We start from the raw sequence: 24475 nt of genomic DNA, 5'->3' as shown, positions 1-24475 counted from the left end.
CCTCTGCCTCTGTGTCTCTTTCTCTGCCTCAGCCTGAGCTGTGGGCGTGGAGCAGAATCCCATGGCCGGCCTGTGGGGGTGCAGCTTCTTTCTAGATGAGTCCCCTCTCCATGGGTGGGAATGGAATTGCAAACAGTGCCAGCGTGGAAAGGCCACAGACGCCCCTTTCCTGTTCCCTACTTGTTCCTCTCCTTGTTCTTGCCATTATCTTCCAGAAAGGAAGTTAGTCCTGGGGCCAGAGTGATACAGCACAGTGGGGAGGGAGCTTGCCTTACACACAGTAGACCCTGGTTTGATCCCTGACATCCCATATGATCCCCAAGCACCGTCAGAACTGATTCCTGAGTGGAGAGCCAGGAGTAACCACTGAGTGTGGTTTTGAGTGTGACCCAAAAACAAAGTAGGGGGTGGGGGAAGACCTGGGAGTGGTCAGAGCAATAGTACAGTAGTAAGGGTGCCTATCTTGTACACTGCCAACCTGGGCTCAATCCTGACAATACATATAGTCCCCTGAGCGCACCAGGAGTGATGCCTGAGCACTAGCAGGTATGGTCCAAAAACAACAAAAAGGAAAACCTGGGATCTGCCCACTCCACAGTAGGGAGCAGCACCATGGTGGGGCTCCTCACTCACCCTACCTTCCGCCTACTCCCCAGCCACCAAGATCAAGGGGGTTCAGACAGGAGTGAATCTCTGAGGAGCCGCCAGGTTCACTCTCACTGTATAGATGCTTCCCATGAGCCAGAATCAGATTGTGGCTCGTTTTTCCTCACATGTGACATACACACACACACACACACACACACACACACACACACACGACCAGCTCAATAGGTCCCAGAACACACATACACACATGACCAGCTCAATAGGTCCCAGAACACACACAAACACACACACACACACAAGGGCAGGAGGGGAATATCTGCATTCCCTTCTCTCTTTTTTGGGGGTGGGGTGGAGTGAGAGGATGTTGGGACATAACTGGCTTTACTCTGAGCTTATTCCTGGCTCTGTGCACAGGGATCACTCCTGGTGGGATTTGAAGGACCATTGTGGTATCAGAGGTCCTAAATGTTGACTCATGCAAACTTCTTAAACCTTTTACGATCCCTCTGGCCCCAAAAGCACAAACTTGAAGATAAAACTTGATTGATAATAGAACACTGAAGATTTCTGTTCAATGAGGGACAAAGTGAATGAAGGCCACCATGAGCAAAGGTAACTGGGACTGAGAAAATACACGAAACCAGTCTCCCACATAGAATATACAGGAAAATTCTGTAAGTTAACGAAAAGAGGTTTCACGCTGACATGAAAAATGAGCCAGATGACTAGGTGATTACAGAAAACTCCCGAAACTTTGTAAGAACAAGAACAGATGATTAGGGGCCGGAGAAATAGCACAGCGGCAGAGTGTTTGCTTTGCATGCAGCCAAAGGACGGATCGTGGCTCAAATCTCGGCATCCCATATGGTCCCGAGTGCCTGCCAGGACCAACTTCTGAGCGCAGAGCCAGGAGTAACCCCTGAATGCCAGTGTGACCCCCCACCCCCCCAAAAAAAGAACAGATGATTAAAATTTTTTTGGTATCTTGGGCCATACCTGGCAGTGCTCAGGTATTACTCTTGGCTCTGAGCCCAGGAATCACTCTTGCAGTGTTTGAGGGATCCATATGGGATGCTGAGATCATGAACTCAGTCAGCAGTATGCAAGGTAAGTGCCCTACCCACTAAATTATCACCCTGGCCGAGATGATGAAAACTCTTTTGGGGCCAAAGAGATAGTATAGCACATAGGGACCAGTTATTGTTGTTATTCTTACTGAGTAATTTATAAATGAAAGGTTATCCTAGATGGGACAAGAAATATAATCCAAGGGTTAAGACATTTTACCTCTCACACAGCCAAAGCATTGCATTAGATCCCAAACACTACCAGGATTTACCCTGGTGGTAATTCCTGCCGGGTATAACCCAAACCCACATCCAAATAAAAAAGTAAACATTATCCTAGCTATGTGTGTACAAAAGAAAAACAGTGAGGTCAGAGAGATAATACAATGAATAAGGTGCTTATTTTGTACACGCCAACCAGATTTCTTTTTTTTTGGGGGGGGGGCACACCCGGTGTTGCTCAGGGGTTACTCCTGGCTGTCTGCTCAGAAATAGCTCCTGGCAGGCACGGGGGACCTTATGGGACACCGGGATTCGAACCAACCACCTTTGGTCTTGGATCAGCTGCTTGCAAGGCAAACGCCGCTGTGTTATCTCTCTGGGCCCGCCAACCAGATTTCATTCCTGGTACCCCACATAGTCCCCAGAGGCCCACCAAGAGTAGTGCCTGAGCAGACTCAGGAGTAAGTCCCAGATACCACTGGGTGTGGCACAAAAACAAAACAGAAAAGGGAACATAAATTATACATTATTTATTATCTATATATAATATGTACATTTATCTAATATACATAAAATATAACTATAAACACAAATATATAGTTCAATACTATCCAAGGTTTCAGTCATCCTGAGGGGTTTGGAATGTATCCAAAGGGACATTTTCACATAGCATTTACTAAATTAATTTATTCCAATGCACAACGGGAGTATCTTATTTACTTCCATACCAGAAGAGACCTATTTCAAAAAGACGTATTAGGGGGTTGAGTGGGGAGAGTGGTTGTGGAGGGAAGAGGACACTGGTTATGGGATTGGTGCTGGAACACTGTATGTCTGAAACTCAATTATGAATAAGTTTGTAAATCACAGTGATCTAATTAAGGAGGATGTATTGGCAATAATCTAGGGGGAAATTGAATATAAAAATTAGAGTATATTAGCATGTAGTAAAATGTGCTATTTTAATTAAAGGCAAATAGCACAGGCAAAATGACAGTATGTCTGGGATTTGTGTTTTCAAACACCAGCCATTGGGGCCAGAGCAACAGAACAGTGTGGAGGGCACTTGCCTTGTACATGGCCAACCCAAATTCAATCCCTGGTATATGATCCACAATCTCCAGTGACCCCTGAGCACAGAGCCAGGAGTAAGCCCTGAGCAAGTTGGGTGTGGCACAAAAACAAAACAACTGAGGGCTAGAGAGAGTACAAGGGTTAAGACACAGGGCATCAGCCCTGGTTCCATTACCAGCACTGCATAATCACCCTGAGCACACGGAGTGATCCCTGGGCACAAAGCCAGAAATAATCCCTAAGCACCACAGGGTGTGGTGTAATCAACCCTCCCACACAAAAAAAGAATTCTAGCCAAGAGCTGAAGAAAGTAGGACAGGGGTTAAAGCATTTCATTGACCCAGATTGGAAATCCCTGGCACTACACATATTCCCTTGAGCACCACCAAAAGCCACACATCTGGGAATACCCCTAAGCACCACTGGGTGTGACCCAAAAATCAGAACCAGGGGCCAGAGATAGCATAGAGGTAAGGCGTTTGCCTTTCATGCAGGTCATGATTCGAAACCCAGCATCCCATGTGATCCCCCGAGCCTGCCAGGAGTGAAACCTGAGCGCTGTCAGGTGCGACCCAAAAACCAAAAGAAAAAAATCAGAACCAAACCAAACAAAAACAAGCAACAAATAAATGAAGTGCCAAGTGAAATCAGATTAGCCAAATGCTGATAAAGTAGGTGAGTTCATAGGCTTTCACAACTGTCTCTATTCTTATATTTGATTTCCACCAAAAAGGTTTTTGGTGGGGATAAGGGTAGAGGTGCATACCCAGTACTCAAGTGTTACTCCTGGCACTGACTCAGGAATCACTCCTAGTAGTTTCGGGGGATTATATGGGGTGCCAGGGATCAAACTCAAGTTGACCCACCTGCTGTACTATTGCTTCAGCACTATGATTTCTACAAAGTTCTTTCAATTTGGAAAAAAAAAAATGTGCACCTTAAAAATACGTCTTACAGGGCCAGAAAGATATCATGGAGGTTAGGCAGACAGTCATTGGTTCGAATCCCAGCATCCCATATGGTCCCCCGAGCCTGCCAGGAACAATTTCTGAGAATGGAGCCAGGAGTAATCCCTGAGTGCTGCCGGGTATGACCCAACCCCCCCCCCAAAAAAAAAGTCTTACAGGGGTCGGAGAGATGGTAGGGTGTTTGTTTGCCTTGCATGCGGTGGACCCAGGAGGGACCTGGTTCAATTCCTGGCATCCCATATGGTCCTCCAGCCTGCCAGGGGCGATTTCTAATTGCAGAGCCAGGAGTAGCCCCTAAGCATCACTTGGTGTGGCCCAAAAACAAAACCAACCAATCAGTAAATAAAGTTAAAAAAAAATCTTACAAAAACACATACACATAAAACTTACTCGAATATTTGCCCATGATGGAGAGTGGAGACAAAAGGCATAAACAATAAGAGGCCAGAGACATAATAATGCAGGAGGGATGGCATTTGCCTCGGGCTGCTTCTACTGGCCTAGGGTCAAGCCTCAATTGCAAAGACAGGAATAGTCCCTGAGAACCACCACGTGACTCTCCACCCCTATTCCCACAACGATTTTGTGTAGAAACTGGAAATGCCCAAAAGGAAAGGAGGAACGGGTCAGAAGAGACAGGCATCAAGCAAGAGCATTATTTGAAAAGGGAAGGATGGTGCCTCTTCTGTTCTGGCAAAGGGCTGAGCAAAAAAATCAGTGAAATGGAGAGAACTGTGGTGGAATTGGGCAGCATAGGGAATTTGTGGTCGAGGGTATCTGAGGAGCTCAGCGGGGAAAACTGAAAACTGGATGGAGCAATAGTGACTGAAAACGCCGTCTGTCGCGAGATCAACTCTATCGTTCAATCTCCATAAACTTCTGCTTGGCACGGGGGTGACAGGGAGTGAGTTTCTTTTTGGCCAGCAGGAGGTGCTCTGGGATCACAGTTGAATTTTGAAAGTTAACTTTTTGTTGGTCTGGACCTGGGAACCCTACCTGATCCCCTCAGAAAATAGCACACACCCGTTCTATCTCTAGCTGCTCATTGGGGGAGTGGGTGCAGTTGCCAATCAGTGCTCAGGACCATGCTTGCTTTCCCAATAGAGCTGACCGAGCACCCAAGGCCCCCTGGATGAGCAGTGCTTGAGCCCTCAGTGCCAAGTCCACCCAAGCTCCCAGGACAATGCTTAGGAGACAGTATGGTGACCAGAATCGAATCCCTGTCATGCGTCCTAACTGGTTTACTATTTTCTAACCGGAGCTTTAATTTGTAATTACCCCCAGCAACTCCACCCGGTAATAAAGCTAACAGGTAAAGGTTTAGTTTGGAGGTTTGTTTTGGGGCCACGCCCAACAGTGCTCAGGATTCATTCCTGGCTCTGCACCCACCAAGGAAATCATCAGTCCTGGTAGGGACCAGAATAGGGTGCTGGGGACAGAACCCCAGTTAGCCATAAACTTCTGCTTGGCACGGGGGTGACAGGGAGTGAGTTTCTTTTTGGCCAGCAGGAGGTGCTCTGGGATCACAGTTGAATTTTGAAAGTTAACTTTTTGTTGGTCTGGACCTGGGAACCCTACCTGATCCCCTCAGAAAATAGCACACACCCGTTCTATCTCTAGCTGCTCATTGGGGGAGTGGGTGCAGTTGCCAATCAGTGCTCAGGACCATGCTTGCTTTCCCAATAGAGCTGACCGAGCACCCAAGGCCCCCTGGATGAGCAGTGCTTGAGCCCTCAGTGCCAAGTCCACCCAAGCTCCCAGGACAATGCTTAGGAGACAGTATGGTGACCAGAATCGAATCCCTGTCATGCGTCCTAACTGGTTTACTATTTTCTAACCGGAGCTTTAATTTGTAATTACCCCCAGCAACTCCACCCGGTAATAAAGCTAACAGGTAAAGGTTTAGTTTGGAGGTTTGTTTTGGGGCCACGCCCAACAGTGCTCAGGATTCATTCCTGGCTCTGCACCCACCAAGGAAATCATCAGTCCTGGTAGGGACCAGAATAGGGTGCTGGGGACAGAACCCCAGTTAGCATCTTGCAAATCTCAGCAACAGCCCTGCAGGCTTTCTCACCCCTCCCAGCCCAGTCTCAGGACCCTTTGCGATAGCTGAGGAAATTGCCTTAAAAGATAAATTTTTAAAAAGAAAAAACTGAACATTAGGGGTCCTGAGCAGTGGTAGGGCATTTGCCTTGCACGTGCCGGGCCTGGGTTCGATCCCTGGTGTCCCATATGGTCTCCCCAAGCCAGGAGTGATTTCTGAGCGCATAGCCAGGAGTAAATCCCTGAGCCTAACAGGGTGTGGCCCAAAGAACAAAAAAACAAAAATAATAATAATACGAAAGAAAATAAAAAACGTGAAAATTAGGAGCAAGAACACATTGGGACAGACCTGGGTTAGACAGATGCTGGGCTTGATTCCCAGCATCCCATATGATCCCTGAAGCCTGCCGGGAGCAATTTCTGAGCACAGAGCCAGGAGGAACCCAGAGCGCTGCTGGGTGTGGCCATAAAACTCAAAATAATAAGATCAGTCATAATCACTGAAAATCGAAAAAAGATAAAAAAGAGAAAAATTCCAAAACAACGGGGCGGCCAAGTCGTCTCCCTTTGAGCAAATTTAAGGGCAATAAAAAGACTCGAGTCCCCAACTTTTCCAGAAGAAACAGCTGGTCAGGCTAACGAGTCAACAGAACTCGGACATTTCGAAGAACTGGAGTCCGAGTGTGTCTGCTGCCAGATCCTCAGTCCAACTGCTCTGGCTGGGAAAGAGGTCCAAGTTGTTGTTCTCCAGTCACGACATTTAAATGGGCACAAGAGCCTGAGAGGACCAAGCCGAGGCCACCACGCCCGCGGGGAAGGCGAAGGTCCCCGAGGACCCCCAAATAAAAATTGGGTGTTTGGGGGGGGCCAAAGAGATAGCATGGAGGCAGGGTGTTCGCCTTGCAAACTCGGGTCAAACTCGGGTTCGATCCCTGGCATCCCATATGGTCCCCCAAACCAGCCAGGGGCGATTTCTGAGCGTAGAGCCAGGAGGGACCCCCGAGCGCTGCCGGGAGTGGCCCCAAGACAAAAACAAACAAAAAAATGGGTGTTTTCCCCCTCTCTCTCCAGAGACCCTCCTGAAGGGGGAACCCCAAAATCCCAGCCAGCTGCCCCGCCTTTCCCTTCAACCACTTTATGAAGAACCCCTCCATCTCTCGGACTTTGGGGGTGTGGAGGAGCCCCCTTTACCCCCCTTTCAGGAGACCCCCACCCTGCGAGCTAACCCTTTGTCATCAGCAGCCACTTCCCCGCCCGCCCCCGCTTCCGCCGTCGCGCGACCCCATTGTGATGCCGCTCGCCGTCTCCCCCGGGCTTCTCGCTCCGCTTCGCTTCGCTTCGCTTCAGCCGCGCTTACTTCCGGAGCTCTCTGACGCAAGCGCGCCCGCCTCCCGCTCCCCGCGCTCCGATTGGCTTTCCGGGCCAAGGGCGGTCTTAACCCGGCGCTGAGGGGCGTGGCCTCCTACAGGCCCCGCCCTCGCGCTAGGGCCGCTGGGAGCCGAGGCGGGGGGCGGGCCTTCGTCAGCGGCCGCGCGATTGGTCGCCGCGGGGGAGGGGGCGGGACAAAGCCTGCGCGCACTCGCGCGCGTGCGTGAGGGGGGCGCTGGCGCGCGCGTACGCGCACGCGCACGAGACCGAGGGGCCCGGTCGCGCCGAGGCTCGAGCGGCCGTCGCCATTTTGTGGGGTTCTCTCTGACGCGGGAGCCGCCGCCGCCGCCGCCGCCGCCGCCAGCACCGGGAGGTGTGCGCTGGGGTTGGACCGAAGCCTTGGGGGGGGGGGGGTGATGCGGGAGCTCGAAGCCGCGCGCCGGGCCGCAGCTCGGGCGGGCGAAGCCGGCGCCTCTCAGGGCTTCTCCTCGGGCGGACAACGGGAGGAGGCGGGGCCGCGCGGCGTCCCTGAGGGGGCGGGGCAGGGGTCGCCCCGTCTTTGTTGGGGCGCCGGGGGCCGTCGTGAGGCTGGTTAGGGGGCAGGTTTTGGGGTGCTTTGGGGCGGCCCCCCCAAAAGGAAGGCGCTGCGGGGCTGAGGCTGAGGCGGGCGACGAGTTTCCCTCCAAAACGTGGGGCCCCAGGCGGGAGCGCTGAGGCGATCTTGGGGGGCGCTGGGGGGCCCCCCCGCTGCTTGCTGGAAGCGCATGCACAAAGGTAAATGGAACGCACCCCCGATGGCCACCCGCCCCTGCCTGGCTCCTGTGCAGCAGCCTCGGCCAGCGCACCTTCCCCTCCCGCCCCCTCGGGATTGCGAACCCCGAATGTGGGCGTGAGGGAGGAGGTGCCTGGGCAGCGCCTGCTTTCCCTTGAGGGGGGCTTGACAATGGACATGAACCCCGAGGGCGCTTCCCGCCCTCGATCCCTAACTTTGGGGCGCCCCGCCTCTTCTCTCCCTCTCTCTCCTTGTCTCCCTGTCTCCGTCTCTCTCTCCAGGCTCTTGTCAGGATGGTGAAGCTGTTCATCGGCAACCTGCCCCGCGAGGCCACCGAGCAGGAGATCCGCGCCCTCTTCGAGCAGTACGGCAAGGTGCTGGAATGCGACATCATCAAGAACTACGGCTTCGTGCACATCGAGGACAAGACGGCGGCCGAGGACGCCATCCGCAACCTGCACCACTACAAGCTGCACGGCGTCAACATCAACGTGGAGGCCAGCAAGAACAAGAGCAAGGCGTCCACCAAGCTGCACGTGGGCAACATCAGCCCCACCTGCACCAACCAGGAGCTGCGGGCCAAGTTCGAGGAGTACGGGCCCGTCATCGAGTGCGACATCGTCAAAGACTACGCCTTCGTGCACATGGAGCGCGCCGAGGACGCCGTGGAGGCCATCAGGGGCCTCGACAACACCGAGTTTCAAGGTGAACCGCTCTGGGTGGCCTCGGGTGGCAAGACTTGAGTGGGGGGCAGTAGTTCGAGAGCCAGGCAAGGAACTGCTGCTACCCGTGAGGCTGGCAGGGGTGCCACCCGCAGTTAGTTTCAGCAAGAAAGAATAGGTTGTCTTTGGAAGCATGCCACTTGGCTTTTTTCAGGGTGACCAAGATGGTCCTCCATCGTGTTTTAGACTCACAAATTGGACTCACTTAGATCTGGAACCTTTCAGGGCCAAAGTTATCGAGTACAGTGCGTAGGGAAGGCTCTTGCCTCGGCATGTGGCCCACTCGAGTTTGGTCCCCAGCATCCCATATGGTACCCAAGCCTGACAGGAATAATTCCTGAGTGCAAAGCCAGGAGTAACCTCTGAGCACCACCAGGTGTGGCTCCCAAAATAAAGGAAAACTCATTTGGGTGCTGTGGACAGTTTCATGATCCAGAATAGTAAGAGGGAGGACAGAGAGGCTTACCACCTTCTTTGGTAGGACCAGGAAAGAAAAACCAAAATAAAAGAATACGTGTTTAGCATTTATTCTTTTAATCTTTGAGGTCATAGGTTGTGCTCAAACACCAGGACAGATATCTAGAAGAGTTACTATATTATAAATTTAGGGGACTGAGTGATAAGTATGTATGCCTGGCAAGAAGCCGTCCTGGATTTTGATCCTCAGCATCCCATATGGTCCCCAGAACCCTACCAGCTGTTACTCTTGAACAGAGTCAGGAGTAATCTCTTGAGCACTACCAGGTGTGGCCCAAACCAAATATATCTAAATACATATATAAGATGATAAATTTAGATTTTTTTTTTTGTTGTTGTTAAGAATCTTTTAATCTGGGGCCAGAGAGAGAGCATGGAGGTAGGGCATTTGCCTCACAAGCGGCCAACCCAGGACCAACATTGGTTCGAATCCCGGCATCCTAGATGGTCCCCTGAGCCTGCCAGGAGCGACTTCTGAGCATAGAGCCAGGAGTAACCCCTGAGCCCAGCCAGGTGTGACCCAAGAACAAAAACAAAAATAAGAATCTTTTAATCTTATTCATTCTCTCTTTAAACAAACTATACAAGCAGAGTCAACAGCAATGCTACAGATAGCTCAACTCCATCTACTCTTGATAGGAAAGGATATTTCTAAAGTATCAGTAATGGGTATGGTGGTCCCACTGTTCTGAAGACCCCAAAATGGCCTCTTATGGCCTGAGTGATTATACCAATATACCAATAAACAAACACTATATGATGTCATCGGTACCACAGAAGATGTCTGAAAATTCCATAGTGGTGCTAACATAGTCACTACTAAGCATATAGTAAATTTAAGTTAAACTTTGGATTCTCCATTGTATTTAACACTTTTCAAACACTCAAGTTGCAGAGACCAGCAATTTCTGTCTTTTTGTTTGTTTGTTTGTTTGTTTGTTTTTGGGCCACACCCAGCGGTGCTCAGGGGTTACTCCTGGCTGTTTGCTCAGAAATAGCTCCTGGCAGGCACGGGGGACCATATGGGACACCCGGATTTGAACCGACCACCTTAGGTCCTGGATCGGCTGCTTGCAAGGCAAACACCGCTGTGCTATCTCTCCGGCCCAGCAGTTTCTGTCTTAACTCACGTCTACTCTTTTCATTATTGTAGAAAGTTTCCTTTGGGCTTTGTGTTGTGACCACACCTCATACGGTTGTTCCCAGTGGTGTTCAGGGGACCATGTGGTACCTGGGGTCAAAACCAGGCATCCTTTATCAAAATCAGGAAGACTAACCCTTTTGGTTGTCTTCCAGACTCCTAGAAAGTTCTAGTAGTGCATTCTCCACACTATTTTTTGTTGCTAGCATCATCATGGGCTTGATATTTATGACAGCCACTTTGAGCATCCAAAGAAATTCATAGTTTATACCATTTCGTTCCCCAGTGTCATTAAAATGATTGGTAAAAGTATGGAAGTGATAGCACAGCGGGAAGGGCGTTTGTCTTACAGAAGGCTGAACCAGATTCAATCCCTGGCATCCCATATGGTCCCCCAAGACAACCAGGAGTGAATCCTGAGCACCACCCTAACGAACAAGAAAAAGTTCTGTTCGTACTAAGCCTAGAGAAAAGTGAGAAAAGAAATGGAAATATGGGGGCCGGAGAGGGTGGCGCAAGTGGTAAGGCATTTGACTTCCCACACTAGCCTAGGACAGACCATGGTCCAATCCCCTGGCGTCCCATATGTTCCCCCAAGCCAGGAGCGATTTCTGAGCGCATAGCCTGGGGTAACCCCTGAGCGTCACTGGGTGTGGCCCAAAAACCAAAAGGAAAAAAAAAAGAAATGGAAATATGGGGCTGGAGCAATAGCACAGCAGGTAGGGCATTTACCTTGTATGCAGCCAACCTTGTTTAATCCCCAACATCCCATATGGTCTCCAGAGCCTGAAGCCTGCCAGGAGTAACTCATGAGTGCCACCGGATGTGGCCCAAAACCAAAAACAAACATGGAAAGAGGGCCAGAGTGATAGCACAGTGGGTAGGGTGTTTGCCTTGCATGTGGCCATCTGGGTTCAATCCTCAGCATCCTATATAGTCCCCTCTGGCCTCACTAGGAGTGATTCTTTTTTTTTTTTTTTTTTTTTTTTTTGGTTTTTGGGTCATACCTGGCAGTGCTCAAGTTTTACTCCTAGCTCTATGCTCAGAAATCGATCCTGGCAGGCTCGGGGGACCATATGGGATGCTGGGATTCGAACCACTGTCCTTCTGCATGCAAGGCAAATGTCCTCCTCTGCCAAGTGCTCTTGTCTATCTGTTCCTTTTTTTGTTTGGTTTTGGTTTTGGGGTCAGACCCAGCAGCTCTCAGGAGTCACTCCTAGCTCTACACTCAGAAATCACTCCTGGCAGGCTCAGGGGACCATATGGATGCTGGGATTTGAACCACCGCTCTTCTGTATGCAAGGCAAACGCCTTACTTCCATGCTATCTCTTAGCTGCTCCTTAAAGCACAAGGCAAAAGTCATAGGTGCTCACTTCCATTGCTCAGAGTCTTGCTTATGTTTTGATTCACCCCAGTGGTGCTCAGTACATTCTCCTGGCTCTGCTTAGAGATGATCACTTCTAGCAGGGCTCAGAACCATATAGGGTGCAAGGCCAAATAGCCCTACCTGCACTTTGGTCCCTCATAGTATCTTGGGGTTGCGGTGCCATACTCATCAGTACTAAGGGATCATTCTGTACTTTGGCAGAGTTCGGAGGAAGTACCAGAGACCAATCCCGAGTGAGATCCTTTTAAGGCAGATGCCTTCCCCTCTGTTCTATCTCTTGGGACATTGTAGTTCTTCGCTAATCAGATGATAAGGGAGAGTTAGCATTAGCTTGACCTGCCATTTAGTTAGTCTTTAAAGCATTGGGCTGGATCAGAGAGAGAGTACAGAGGTTAAGATACTTACATTGTAAGCTTCTCATCCAAGTTTGGTCCCAGGATCCCCTGAACAAAGACAGTAGTGATCTGTAAACCCAAGAACCAAAAGTAAGTCATGTACACTACTATGCATGGCCCCAAAACAACCACCAAAAAGTATGAGCCAGATTTGCAGTTCCACAAAAATACAATCCAGACACCTCTGTGTCACTAGTTTTATTGTTTTGATTTGTTTTTCAAGTGTTGGGTCACCATCTGGTGATGCCTGTGCCACACTCACCAAGTCCTTACAGTGCTAGGGATCAAGCTCAGGCTTTTCAGGCAAAGAATACGCCCCATCCCTTTGAGCTCTCTATAGCCTTGCCTCTTTTGTTTTGTTTTGTTTTTGGGTTTTTTGGGTCACAACCAATGGCACTCCGGTTATTCCTGGCTCTGCGTTCAGAAGTTGCTCCTGGCAGACTCGGGTCCATGTAGGATGCTGTTTCAAACCGGCACCTGTCCTTTCGCTGCCTCTTTTAGACTTATCTCCTAAAGAGTCATACTCTTTTCTTTTTGGGAAAAGGAAAGATGCTCAGGGCATACTTCTGGCTAGGGTAAGGCAGAGGATCGAACCTGGTTATGCCACATGCAAGGTAAGTGCCCTTTGTGCTTTGTATCACATGCCCGATACAAATTCAGGTCCCTTTTGGATCTTCCTCGATGATGCCATTAGAAAGTAGCAGAATTTGGGGCCGGACCGATAGCGCAGTGGTAGGGCATTTGCCTTGCATGCGGCTGACCCAGGACGGACCTCGGTTATTGATCCCCAGCGTCCCAGATGGTCTCCCAAGCCAAGAGTGATTTCTGAGCGAGCGTCACCGGTTGTGGGCCAACTCCCCTCCCCCCAAAAACAAGTAGCAGAATTTTTTTTTTTTGTTATTTTTTTTCGGGCCACACCTGTTTGATGCTCAGGGGTTACTCCTGGCTAAGCACTCAGAAATTGCCCCGACCATATGGGACACCGGGGAATCAAACCGCGGTCGTTCCTTGGCTAGCGCTTGCAAGGCAGACACCTTACCTCTAGCGCCACCTCGCCGGCCCCAAGCTAGCAGAATTTGAGTATAATTGGGTGTTTGAGATTTTGTTCTCTTTCCACAAGCATCAGTGACCTGACTTGATACTGAGTAAGCAGTTTGCATTGGAAAATCCTAAAGAAGTGTTTCCAAGTAGTAATTTGGGACAGTTCAATTGGAGTTCAAGTGTCTTCCTTCTCCCCAATAATGTACATCCCAGTATTAATTAAGCTTTTCCATTCTAGCTCTCAAATGAAAACATTTTTGGGCAAGGGAAGAGGAGACTTTCTGTAAAATGTTGACTGCATGTTTTGGTAACTTGAAGGAGCTCTCAAAATCTTTGAGGAGCTGTTCTCTCCAATGGGAAAGCGTGGTAGGAGGTAGTTTTTATCTTTTCCCTGATTCCTCAAGGTAACAAAGAAACAGTACTTTTTTAGTTACTGGAAGAATTTTAGGGGGCTTAAAATTAGAAGCCAAGTTATAGTATTTAGAAAGTAGATAGATTTTTAAAACTATTTGCAGGGACAGGAGAGTTAGTATAGCAAGTACAGCCTTCACAGAGTCAACCAGTTTAAGCATTTCATGGTTCCTTGAGTTCACCAGGAGTGATTCCTGAGTACAGAGCCAGTAGTAACCCCTGAACATGAACAGTTGTGTGCCACCAAAACAAGAAATGATCGCAGATCAATTTTTAATTACTTTCAAAGTAGATTTTGCCACAACTGTTCATAAACTTAGGATACTATCCTCTAATCAGGGGTCCTCAAACTTTTTAAACAGGGGGCCAGTTCACTGTCCCTCAGACCATTGGAGGGTCTGACTATAGTAAAAATAAAACTTATGAACGAATTCTTATGCACACTGCATATATCTTATTTTGCAATGAAGAAACAAAACAGATACAAATACAATATGTGGCCTGCGGGCCATAGTTTGAGGACCACTGCAATCATGAAAGTTGGATGTAGGAAAGATCATCGCTGGCCTCTATTGTTCAAAAGCATGGAGGTACTTGTATGTGACTTATATGTGGCTGACCCAGGTTCGATCTTGAGTACAGAGCCAGGAGTAGTAACCCTGAGCATTGTTGACTGTAGCCAAAAAACAAAAACATGAACTCAGTATATAAGCTTTCTTAAACTTGTTGAATTTTTTTCTTTAAATTTAAATAATTTTCAGAGACAAAAGGGAGAAGAGCTGGAAGTTCCAGCTCACTTCATGAAGCTCACCACAGAATGATAAGTATAGTTAGAGAAATAACTACATTGAGAACTATCCTAACAATGTGAATGAATGAGGGAAGTAGAAAGCCTGTCTTGAGTACATGTGTGGGTGGGGTGGGGAGGAGGGAGATTTGGGACATTGGTGGTGGGAATGTTGCACTGGTGAAGACAGGTGTTCTTTACATGACTGAAATCATACAACTACAATCATATTTGTTTGTTGGTTTTTGGTTTTTGGATCACACCCAGCAGCGCTCAGGGGTTACTCCTGGCTCTACGCTATCTCTCCGGCCCCAAGTACATTTTTTTAAATTATCTTTATTTAAACACCGTGATTACAAATATGATTGTAGGGGCCAGAGAGATAGCATGGAGGTAAGGCATTTGCCTTTCATGCAGAAGGACGGTGGTTCGAATCCTGGCATCCCATATGGTCCCCTGAGCCTGCCAGGAGTGATTTCTGAGTGTAGAGCCAGGAGTAACCCCTGAGTGCTGCCGGGTGTGACTCAAAAACAAAACAGAACAAAAAATGTACTAAGACCAGAAAGATAGTACAGAATTAAGCCACTTGCCTTGCATGCTGCCAACCTTAATTCCATCCACAGTATTGGAATTATTTTTTTGGTTTTTGGGTCACACCCAGCAGCGCAGGGGTTCCTCCTGGCTCTACACTCAGAAATCGCTCCTGGCAGGCTCGAGGAACCATATGGAATTCCGGGATTCGAACCACCATCCTTCTGCATGCAAGGCAAATGCCCTACCTCCATGCTATCGCTCTGGCCCCCACAAATTTGAATCTTATCATCCTCTGAGCACTACCAGAGGTGGCCCCAAAACCAAAAATTAATTAGAGGGGCCGGAGCCATGGCACAGGGCGTAAAGTGTCTGCCTTGCATGTGCCAGTCTAGGACGGGCCATGGTTCGATCCCCCGGCGTCCCATATGGTTCCCCTAGCCAGGAGTAACCCCCGAGCATCACCAGGTGTGGCCCAAAAAAAAAACTAACTAGAAATGTACTTGAAGGTCTCTGGATTGGCACATGGATTCTCTAACTTTAGGATTTAGCATAATTGTTGCCTGTGGCAAGATGAGTCACTAGGCGTTTGAACTTTAAAGGATTTGTAATCCTGCAGGTCTAAATTATAGAGTATTCATACATATGGGGTATACATTGGGTCAGTTCTCATCTCATCTATTACAGTCTCAACCTATTTTTGGAGGGGACCAGAGGTAGTGTGGTTAATTTGAAACGTACCCTGAAACTTAATTCATTATGCCAATCAGTTCATTTTCCTTTGGGGAAGAATAGAAAATCTTGACAATCTTCTCACATGTTTTCCTCAAGGCAAAAGGATGCACGTGCAGCTGTCCACCAGCCGGCTTCGGACTGCGCCCGGGATGGGAGACCAGAGTGGCTGCTATAGGTGCGGGAAAGAAGGGCACTGGTCTAAAGAGTGCCCGGTGGACCGTTCGGGCCGTGTGGCGGACTTCACCGAGCAGTATAACGAACAGTATGGAGCTGTGCGCACGCCTTACACCATGGGCTACGGAGAGTCCATGTACTACAATGACGCTTACGGGGCACTCGACTACTATAAGCGTTACCGGGTCCGCTCATATGAGGCAGTGGCGGCAGCAGCAGCGGCTTCCGCCTACAACTACGCCGATCAGTCCATGTCCCATCTGCCTCAGGTCCAGAACACAGCTGTGACTGGTCACCTCAATTCCTCCTCTGTTGACCCCTACGACAGGCATCTGTTGCCGAACTCCGGTGCTGCCGCCACCTCAGCAGCTATGGCTGCCGCCGCTGCCACCACCTCCTATTACGGAAGGGACAGAAGCCCCCTGCGTCGCACTGCAGCTGTGCTCCCCACTGTTGGAGAGGGCTACGGTTATGGGCCAGAGAGTGAGATGTCTCAGGCATCTGCGGCAGCACGGAATTCCCTGTACGACATGGCCCGGTACGAGCGGGAGCAGTATGTGGACCGTGCACGGTACTCCGCCTTTTAAAAACTGGAGGTGAGAGCAGGGTGGGTGCTGTTGGAAGTGTTTAATACTTTGAAAGAGATCCATGCTTCAAAGGCAGTTTGAGTCACATACGGATGTAGACAGTGGGTTGGGTGTATGGTACCTATGAGATGTTTATGTTTGGGGGCCACATCCAGCAGTGGTCAGGGAGTTTGTTTTTAGGCCATACCCAGTAGTGCTCAGGGTTTTCTCCTGGCTCTGCACTCATGGATCACTCCTAGCGTGCTTGGGGGACCATATGGGATGCTGGGGATAAAGCCCAGGCTGGTGCCAGACAAATGTTTCATCCTCTGTACTCTCCGGCCCCAAATCTAACGAGCTTAGATAGTCCAGCCTACTTATTCCTTCTGAAGGCAGAGCAGACTGTGTTATGGGTCAAATTGGTGTAAAGAGAACTGTTTACAGAAAGAATTAAGTTTGGGACATGTTGACATGTGGTCTATTGTTTCATTGTGTTGTACTCTGCAATAACATTTAGTAAATAGTATTTACTAAACTAAATCAAAAACTGAGGCTAGCAGAGGCTAGAATTGAAATTCAAAAGCCTGGCTTATTCCAAAACAGCCACAGATCACTGTACTATCAACTCAAGCTTGCATATTCAGGAGCCAACAAATGTCCCAGCGAGCTTCCTAATTTGGCCTTTCAACTTGCTAATAAAAGTACTGCTTGCATATTACTATAAGCCAATTAAAATGTCCTTTCTAATTTAAGTTCTTAGCTCTAAGGCACATGCTTGAAAGCTAAATATTTTCATTTTTAGAAACCCAAAGCTTGCTGTGCACAAGCACTTACCTATATTCCGAACTGTCCTTGAGAACCTGGTGGTTTCCACTACTTCCACCAATTTTGTTGGAGAGGAACACGTGTAATACTCTGATGTTTATAAAATCACTTTGTAACTCGGAATGTTCCACTCCTTCAGAAGAGGCCGTAACAGGAAGGTCAAAATGGCTGGAATAGGGGCTCCTAGGGATTGGTCATTCTTCCTCCGGACGACGTGGCATCATGTTTCCAGGTTTTCCTTACACCTTAAAATTGAGGTTCACTTGCTTACCTGGGAGGCCCATTGGCAAGGTTCAACAGTTCCTACCATTTCTGAGTATGAGTATGTGCATAAAAGTAACTCTAGGGCCCGGAGAGATAGCACAGCGGTGTTTGCCTTGCAAGCAGCCAATCCAGGACCAAAGGTGGTTGGTTCGAATCCCGGTGTCCCATATGGTCCCCTGTGCCTGCCAGGAGCTATTTCTGAGCAGACAGCCAGGAGTAACCCCTGAGCACTGCCGGGTGTGGCCCAAAAACCAAAAAAAATAAAATAAAAGTAACTAGGAATTTTCCCTTTTTGTGTTGAGTTCATTGTTAAACCTGTCTGAGGAGCAAGTCTTGGTTCCAGTGTGTACAAGTGTGTTCATATGTAAGCTTGTTTAGTTTTGTCATTAATTTTACTTTTAGTACAGCTTCATATGCAGTGGAGTGGGAAATGACTCTGAAGGACAGTGGTATCAGAGAAATGGATAACTTGTTTCTCTCATATATTTCAAAGTATTAGTATATTGTGGGATTGTGTTTCGTTTTGGGGAACACCAGGCCATGACTCAGGAATCATGGGATGGTCAGGCTCGAACCCAGGTCATCTGTGTACAGGCTCTGTACTATTTCTCTAGCCCCATTATGGTCTTTAAAGGGCTATTGCTAGGGTACTGTAAAGTGAATCTCAATCGCAAACAAGTGATAATTCAACTTTCCTCTTTTTTGGTTTTGTTTGGTTTTGTTTGGGGGGGGGCACAGCTAGTGGTGCTCTGGGGTTACGCCAGACTCTGCACTTAGAAATCTCCTAGTAAGCTTGGGTCCTGGGACTATATGGGATGCCAGAAATCAAACCCAGGTCTGTCCATGGTTGGCCGTGTACAAGGCAATCAACTGCTCTACGATGTGCTATCGCTCAGGCCCAACTTAACTCTTTTTAGTGAAATTTATTTTTTTTTATTTTTTGTTTTTGGGTCACACCCAGAAGTACTCAGGGATTATTCCTGGCTCTAGGCTCGGAAATCACCCTGGCAGGCACAGGGAACCATATGGGATGCCAGGATTTGAACCACCGTCCTTCCGCATGCAAGGCAAACGCCCCACCTCCATGCTATCTCTCGGCCCGAACTGGAGAATTTTAAAATTATTTCTTTTAACTGGGTAAGGAAAGCTTGTTAAGTGGCAGCACAGGAATTAGCTAATTGCAGCAGTGTAACATTCAGGAAGCTGAATGAACTACTCCATGAGACCTTGGGTGATTGCAATTTGTGAAATTCTTTAATGGAGATTAAAAATTGAGACCAATGTAGAATAATGCAGTTGGCCATTTTTGACATCTTCCACCTTCCCCGGACTCCAGATTTAATGCTCTTCGTTGCAGCTGCAGTAGCCCTGTCACGGGGCCTTACCTGAAAGACCGTAGCAGAGTTGTGTTTCTCCCTCCAGCATCTTCCAGGGAGCTTGCAGCCCTCTGTACCCGGCTCCAGTAGATGTCAGCATCTAGCCCCAGTAGATGCCTAGGTAATTACCTGACATGAGTGGGAATCTAGTCTGACTTGGTGTTGTTTTGTTCTTTTTTTTCCCCTGGAATACAGGACGGGACCAGGGCCTTGTACTCGGAGCCACGCTGCTCTCCAGGCACTGTGTAAGCCTCTTGTGTTGTGCTCTCTTTCAGGTAGGATAATTGCGGACTGAACCCTCGGGCTGCGGTCATATATGAGAACTTGCTCCGCGCGGTCCCCTTTGCCGGGATGTTTCCATTGCTTCATGTTTCAGTAAACAAAGGAGTTTGTGACCAACTATGTTTTCTTTCTTAATTTAATTCTTCTAAGGTGACTTTTCTTTCCTCCTGTTACTAGTCCTGTAGCCTTTCAGTCTGTTCCTCCTAGTCTCAGCCTCTGAGCAGCCCTAGGTAAGGATTATGCTGGCACCCCTTTTCCTGTACAGTGGCGCCCCTCTGATCTTGCTTTCCTTAGGAGTTGAACCCTTCTCCCTGTCTTTCCCTGCAACATCTCCTTTCCCATTAAAATGACCATGTAGTGGCAAGCAACCTTCTCTCTTGTTAGCTCCAGACTCACATTGAAGCTAATCTTCTGAAACTGCTAGGACCATTGGGGTTTGGGTGGGGGGTTGTTGTTCTTTTGTTTTTGTTTTTGTTTTTTTATGTCTGACCTGTGATCGTGGCACAGCATTAGCTGAAATTTAGCCTTGTTTGACTCCGCCCTTCCCACCTTTTTTTTTTTTTTTTTTTAGTATTTTTGACAAATAAACGTTTAACACTTTCTGTGTTTGTCTGACTTATTGGCCTATAATTCTGGTTCTTTCCCAGTTGTGCTGAAGCAGAAAAGTTTTAGGCAATTAATAGCTCTTCTGGCCTGGGAGAAATTAGCCAGCATTTGGGGACATTGATAAACATGGTCAGCTCCCTTTTCTGAGCCCCTCAACATTTTCCAACTAAAGGGCAACTAGCATTGGTGGTAAGAAAGAAAAAAAGGGGGGGCCAGAGAGATAGCATGGAGGTAAGGCGTTTGCCTTTCATGCAGAAGGTCATTGGTTCAAATCCGGCATCCCATATGGTCCCCCGAGCCTACCGGGAGTGATTTCTGAGCATGGAGCCAGGAGTAACCCCTGAGCACTGCCGGGTGTGACCCAAAAAACAAAAACAAAAAAAAAAAGAAAGGGAGGGAGGGAGGAAGAAGGAAGGAAGGAAGGAAAAGAGAGAAAGAAGAAAGAAAAGACGAAAGAAAAAGAAAAAAACTGTCAGAGAGAACCCTGAGCTGGGAAAAGCTGACTGAGAAAATCACCAAGCCTCTATTATGTTGTCTCAGTTTAACTTCACAGTATACAAAGCATAATTTTCTTTTTAATTTTTTTTTTTTTTTTGGGTCACACACAGCAGTGCTCAGGGGTTACTCCTGGCTCTGCACTCAGAAATTTCTCCTGTCAGGCTCAGGGAACTAAATGGGTGCCGGGGATCAAACCCGGGTCCGTCCCGGGTTGGCAGCATGCAAGGCAAACGCAGTATTGCTATGCTATTGCTCCATCCCCGTGTAAATTCATTTTTTGGTGAAGGGACCAGGAGATAGTTCCAATGGCCTTAATCGCATGCTCTGCATGCAGAATCCTAGGTTCAATCTCTGGCACTAAGAGGACCCCCTGAACACTAGGTACTATATATATGAAACAAAAATTCAACAGCTTTTGGAAATCTCTTGGCATGGTATTGATAGTTTGCTAGTATTAAATATTCTTTTTTTATAGTATTAAATATTCTGCTAAAATGATGGTATAGTTTAAAAGAGAAGCATATATCAGGATTTTGAGCAGTTGTGTACATTGAGTATTGATTAGCTGAAATATTACTATAAAATGCCGTCTCTAAAAAAAAAGAAAAAAATGCTGTCTCTAGAGCTTCTTAAAAATATTAAAAGACCAGGAAGATAGTACAGTGAGTAGGGCACTTGCCTTGACACATCTGGCTGGGTTCAATCCTAGCACCCCATAAAGTTCCCCAGGCCTGCAAGAGCCAGGAGTAATTTGTAAATGGATGTGGCCCGAAAATTATTGGCATTATATTACTCATATACCTGTAAGTAGCTAAAGATGTGCCTGCTAAGCCTTGATTCTGTATTGGAATTTTGATGGGTAAATTTTTGTTTTTGTTTTGAGCCATGTGAACAGGGTTCATGACTCCTTGTGGGCTTGGACTATATGGGATGCTGGGGATAAAACCCAGGTCAACCATATACAGGCATATACCCTTTCTGCTGTACTTTTGCTCTGGCTCTTCTGTAAAGATCATTTGTTGCATAGCGATCACTTCTGGCAATGCTGTGAAGATCATATGGTATGCTGGGCACCTTCTTCCGCACTTTCTCTGGCCTTCTCATCTATGTTTACCCATGGGGTGTTATTTTTATTTTATTTTTTTGGTTTTTGGGTCACACCCATCAGTGCTCAGGTTTTACTCCCAGCTCTTCGCTCAGAAATCGCTCCTGGCAGGCTTAGGGGTCCATATGGGATGACGGGATTCTAACTACCGTCCTGCATGCAAGGCAAATGCACTACCTCTGTGAGATCTCTCCGGCCCCATGGAGTGTTATTTTGATGCACTTAACATAGCAGTTTATGGGGCCAGAATGGTGGCGCAAGCGGTAAGGCATCTGCCTTGCCCGCGCTACCCTAGGAGAGACTGGTTTGATCTCCCGGCATCACATATGGTTGCCCACGCAGGAGTGATTTCTGAGCACATAACCAGGAGTAACCCCTGAACGTCATCGGGTCTAGCCCCAAAAAAACAATAAATAAATAAATAAATAAATAAATAAATATATAGCAGTTTAGCACATCCTGACTACCTGTGTTTCATTAGTAGGACTTAAGCAGAGGAACAACTAGGTTCTGTTAAAAAATTCTATTTCAGTATATCCAATAAACCTTTGGCAACTTTGGAAGTTTATCTGTGCTGTCAGTGTAGCCACTAAGTTATCTGTGACTTTTGAGCACCTGAAGTGTGGCAAAGAAACTAGATTTTTATATTTAATAACTTAGCCACATGTGGATGGATCATGGTCACTATATCAGACAGCACAATTCAGATGGGAAAGTTTCTCGTAGGAGGAAAAGGCCTTGTCGAATCTTATTTTCCCTTAGAAAATCCTTTCATTCCTTTCTAAAATGTGATAGGAGAGAGTTCGTTTTCAGCCAATCTGAAGAGCTCTACTGAACATAAACAAATACATTATATCTAAACTCAAATCCTTACATAAGAAAATCTGCAGTGTGAATTGCCCCTTTTATTTTCAAGGTTTCTGTTTTAAAATTCCATGAGTTCTTTTCCAGAGGCTTCTGAATTCATTAAACTAGTGATTTTATTTGTGCTATGAGCTAGGAGTTGGGAAATGAGAATGTGATTTGTAGTAGAGAAAACATTGCTTTGTTTTTGTCGGATGGGGTTGGGCAACACATGGCAGTGCTCAGAGGACAATATAGGGTGCCAGAGATCAAATCTGAATTGGCTGTGTGCAAGGCCATCTCCTATATCCACTGTACTCTTAACCCCACTAAAGTTAATTCTGTCTGCATTGAATACTAAGGACAAGTACAGAACACTATAAAATTAATAATTGGAGGGCCAGAGCGATAGCACAGTGGATAGGGCATTTTCCTTGCATGTGGTTGACATGGTTTTGATCCTCAGCATCCCATAGGATCCCCCAAGTCTGCCAGGAGTGATTTCTCAGCATAGAGCCAGGAGTAACTCCTGAGCACCCCTAGGTGTGGCCCCAAAACCAAAAAATAAAATTGGGCAAGGGAGATCATGCAGGTGATACAGTATATGCCTAGAATGTGCAAGGCCTTGAACTAGATCCGTAGTACTGGTCCCCCTGGGTGTGGTAGTCCTCAAGTACCACAAAGTTTGCGGACTGAACAAGGCTAGGCAGTAGCTGGAAGTGACCCTAAATACATACATGTATATATGCTGGTTATAGGGGGATGGAACAAAGATGTTTCACATTAAAGGCCCCTGATCTGGACTCAGGAAGGGAACTGTGGGGCCAGAGCAATCGCAGTGGGTAGGGCATTTGCCTTGCACATGTCTGACCTAGGTTCGGTATCTGGCATCTCATATGGCCCCAAGCTTGTCAGGAATAACTTGGGGATGGGCAGGTGTGTCCACCACCACTGGGGGGAAAAAAGGATCCTCGGTGGTGGAATGAAATTTTAAGATTTGGAATAAAAGGATTAGATTTGGAGGAGGTTACGAAGGATTGAACTCAAGGCCTCAGACATATGGCTTCACCACTGAACTAACTCCTCACCCAAGGTTCACTCTGTTCAGAACAGAAATGATTATCTCTTATATGTAACAGAACTCCCTTCTATCATGAAGCCAGTCCAGTTGATGGGGAGCCACAACACCTAGCAGGGTTTACCCCTGATTGTTCAGAGATGACTCAGGTGGAACTCGGTACGGTATCTGGTAGAGGCTTGAACCTGAGGTGAGCATACACAAAGGCCAGCACCTTAGCCAGTGTTCTTGCACCTCCGGGTGCATTTATTTCCACTGTTCGAGGGGGATTCTGGGCACCTCCCAAGCCCAGCCCATCCTGGTTGCAGCATTTCGGAAAAGCACCCTGCCCCTGGTGGTGGTCATGGTGGATATTCTACTGTAATCCCTTCACGAGGTGGAGCACCACAGACTGAGTCACTGCTGGTGAAAGCTCTGGCAGTGGCCCAAGCCTTAGCCAGCCTTCTAGGCCAGCAGAAGCACAGAAAGCTTGCCTCTGGGACGGGGTGGAGGCTGGAAAAGAATCTGGGTACACTGGTCGGGGACTGGTACTGGAACATTGTGTGCCTGAAGCTCAACTATGATACAGTTGTAAACCACAGCACCATCACATAAATTCCGTTTGCTTTGGTTTTCGGACACACCCACTAGTGCTCATGGCTTTCTGGCTCTGTGCTGAGGAATCTCTACTGACTGGCTTGAGAACATAGGGGAGCTGGGGGGTCAGATCCTGGTTGGCAATGTGCAAGGCAAACATCTAACCAACTGGACTCTTGCTCTGGTCCAATATTTTGTAAATGACCTATAGATCTTTTAGTGTTAGATCTTACAGCTTAACTTTTTTTTTTTTTTTTTTTTTTTTTGGTTTTTGGGCCACACCCGGCAGTGCTCAGGGGTTACTCCTGGCTGTCTGCTCAGAAATAGCTCCTGGCAGGCACGGGGGACCATATGGGACACCGGGACTCGAACCAACCACCTTTGGTCCTGGATCGGCTGCTTGGAAGGCAAATGCCGCTGTGCTATCTCTCTGGGCCCACAGCTTAACTTTTTAATTAACACAAAACACCAGCTATGTGAAATAAATTTTTAAAAACTTGCCCCTTGGGCCAGAGATAGATAGCATGGAGG

General features: G+C 47.7%; 1 protein-coding gene across 4 annotated transcripts; it reads left to right on the top strand.

Moving 5' to 3' along the window:
- Positions 1–7585: 7585 nt before the first annotated feature.
- On the top strand, positions 7586–19355 carry LOC126018100 (RNA-binding protein 4B). 4 transcript variants are annotated; one of them, XM_049780206.1, is made up of 4 exons: positions 7586–7724; positions 8405–8828; positions 15848–16463; positions 18938–19355. In XM_049780206.1, the coding sequence occupies exons 2-4, from the start codon at positions 8417–8419 to the stop codon at positions 19044–19046; spliced, it is 1137 nt and encodes a 378-aa protein (XP_049636163.1). In that variant the 5' UTR covers positions 7586–7724; positions 8405–8416; the 3' UTR covers positions 19047–19355. The 4 variants fall into 4 exon arrangements, 3 of the variants coding, with proteins under 3 accessions (XP_049636163.1, XP_049636164.1, XP_049636165.1); XR_007498911.1 differs by lacking the exon at positions 7586–7724 and having other exon boundaries at positions 15848–16521; positions 18938–19077; positions 19232–19355; XM_049780207.1 differs by lacking the exon at positions 7586–7724 and having other exon boundaries at positions 15848–16521; positions 19232–19355.
- The last annotated feature ends 5120 nt before the right edge of the window (positions 19356–24475 follow it).

This window comes from Suncus etruscus, chromosome 9, assembly GCF_024139225.1.
Source record: "Suncus etruscus isolate mSunEtr1 chromosome 9, mSunEtr1.pri.cur, whole genome shotgun sequence".
Lineage (NCBI taxonomy): Eukaryota > Metazoa > Chordata > Mammalia > Eulipotyphla > Soricidae > Suncus > Suncus etruscus.
This window is presented reverse-complemented; position numbering and strand designations above follow the sequence as displayed.

Bases quoted from the DNA above. Each gene is read 5' to 3' on its own strand.
- LOC126018100 (XM_049780206.1), top strand. From the start codon at position 8,417: ATGGTGAAGCTGTTCATCGGCAACCTGCCCCGCGAGGCCACCGAGCAG. The intron at 8,829-15,847 runs GTGAACCGCTCT...GTTTTCCTCAAG, and splicing joins CGACAACACCGAGTTTCAAG to GCAAAAGGATGCACGTGCAG. The intron at 16,464-18,937 runs GTACGAGCGGGA...TCTTCGTTGCAG, and splicing joins TCCCTGTACGACATGGCCCG to CTGCAGTAGCCCTGTCACGG.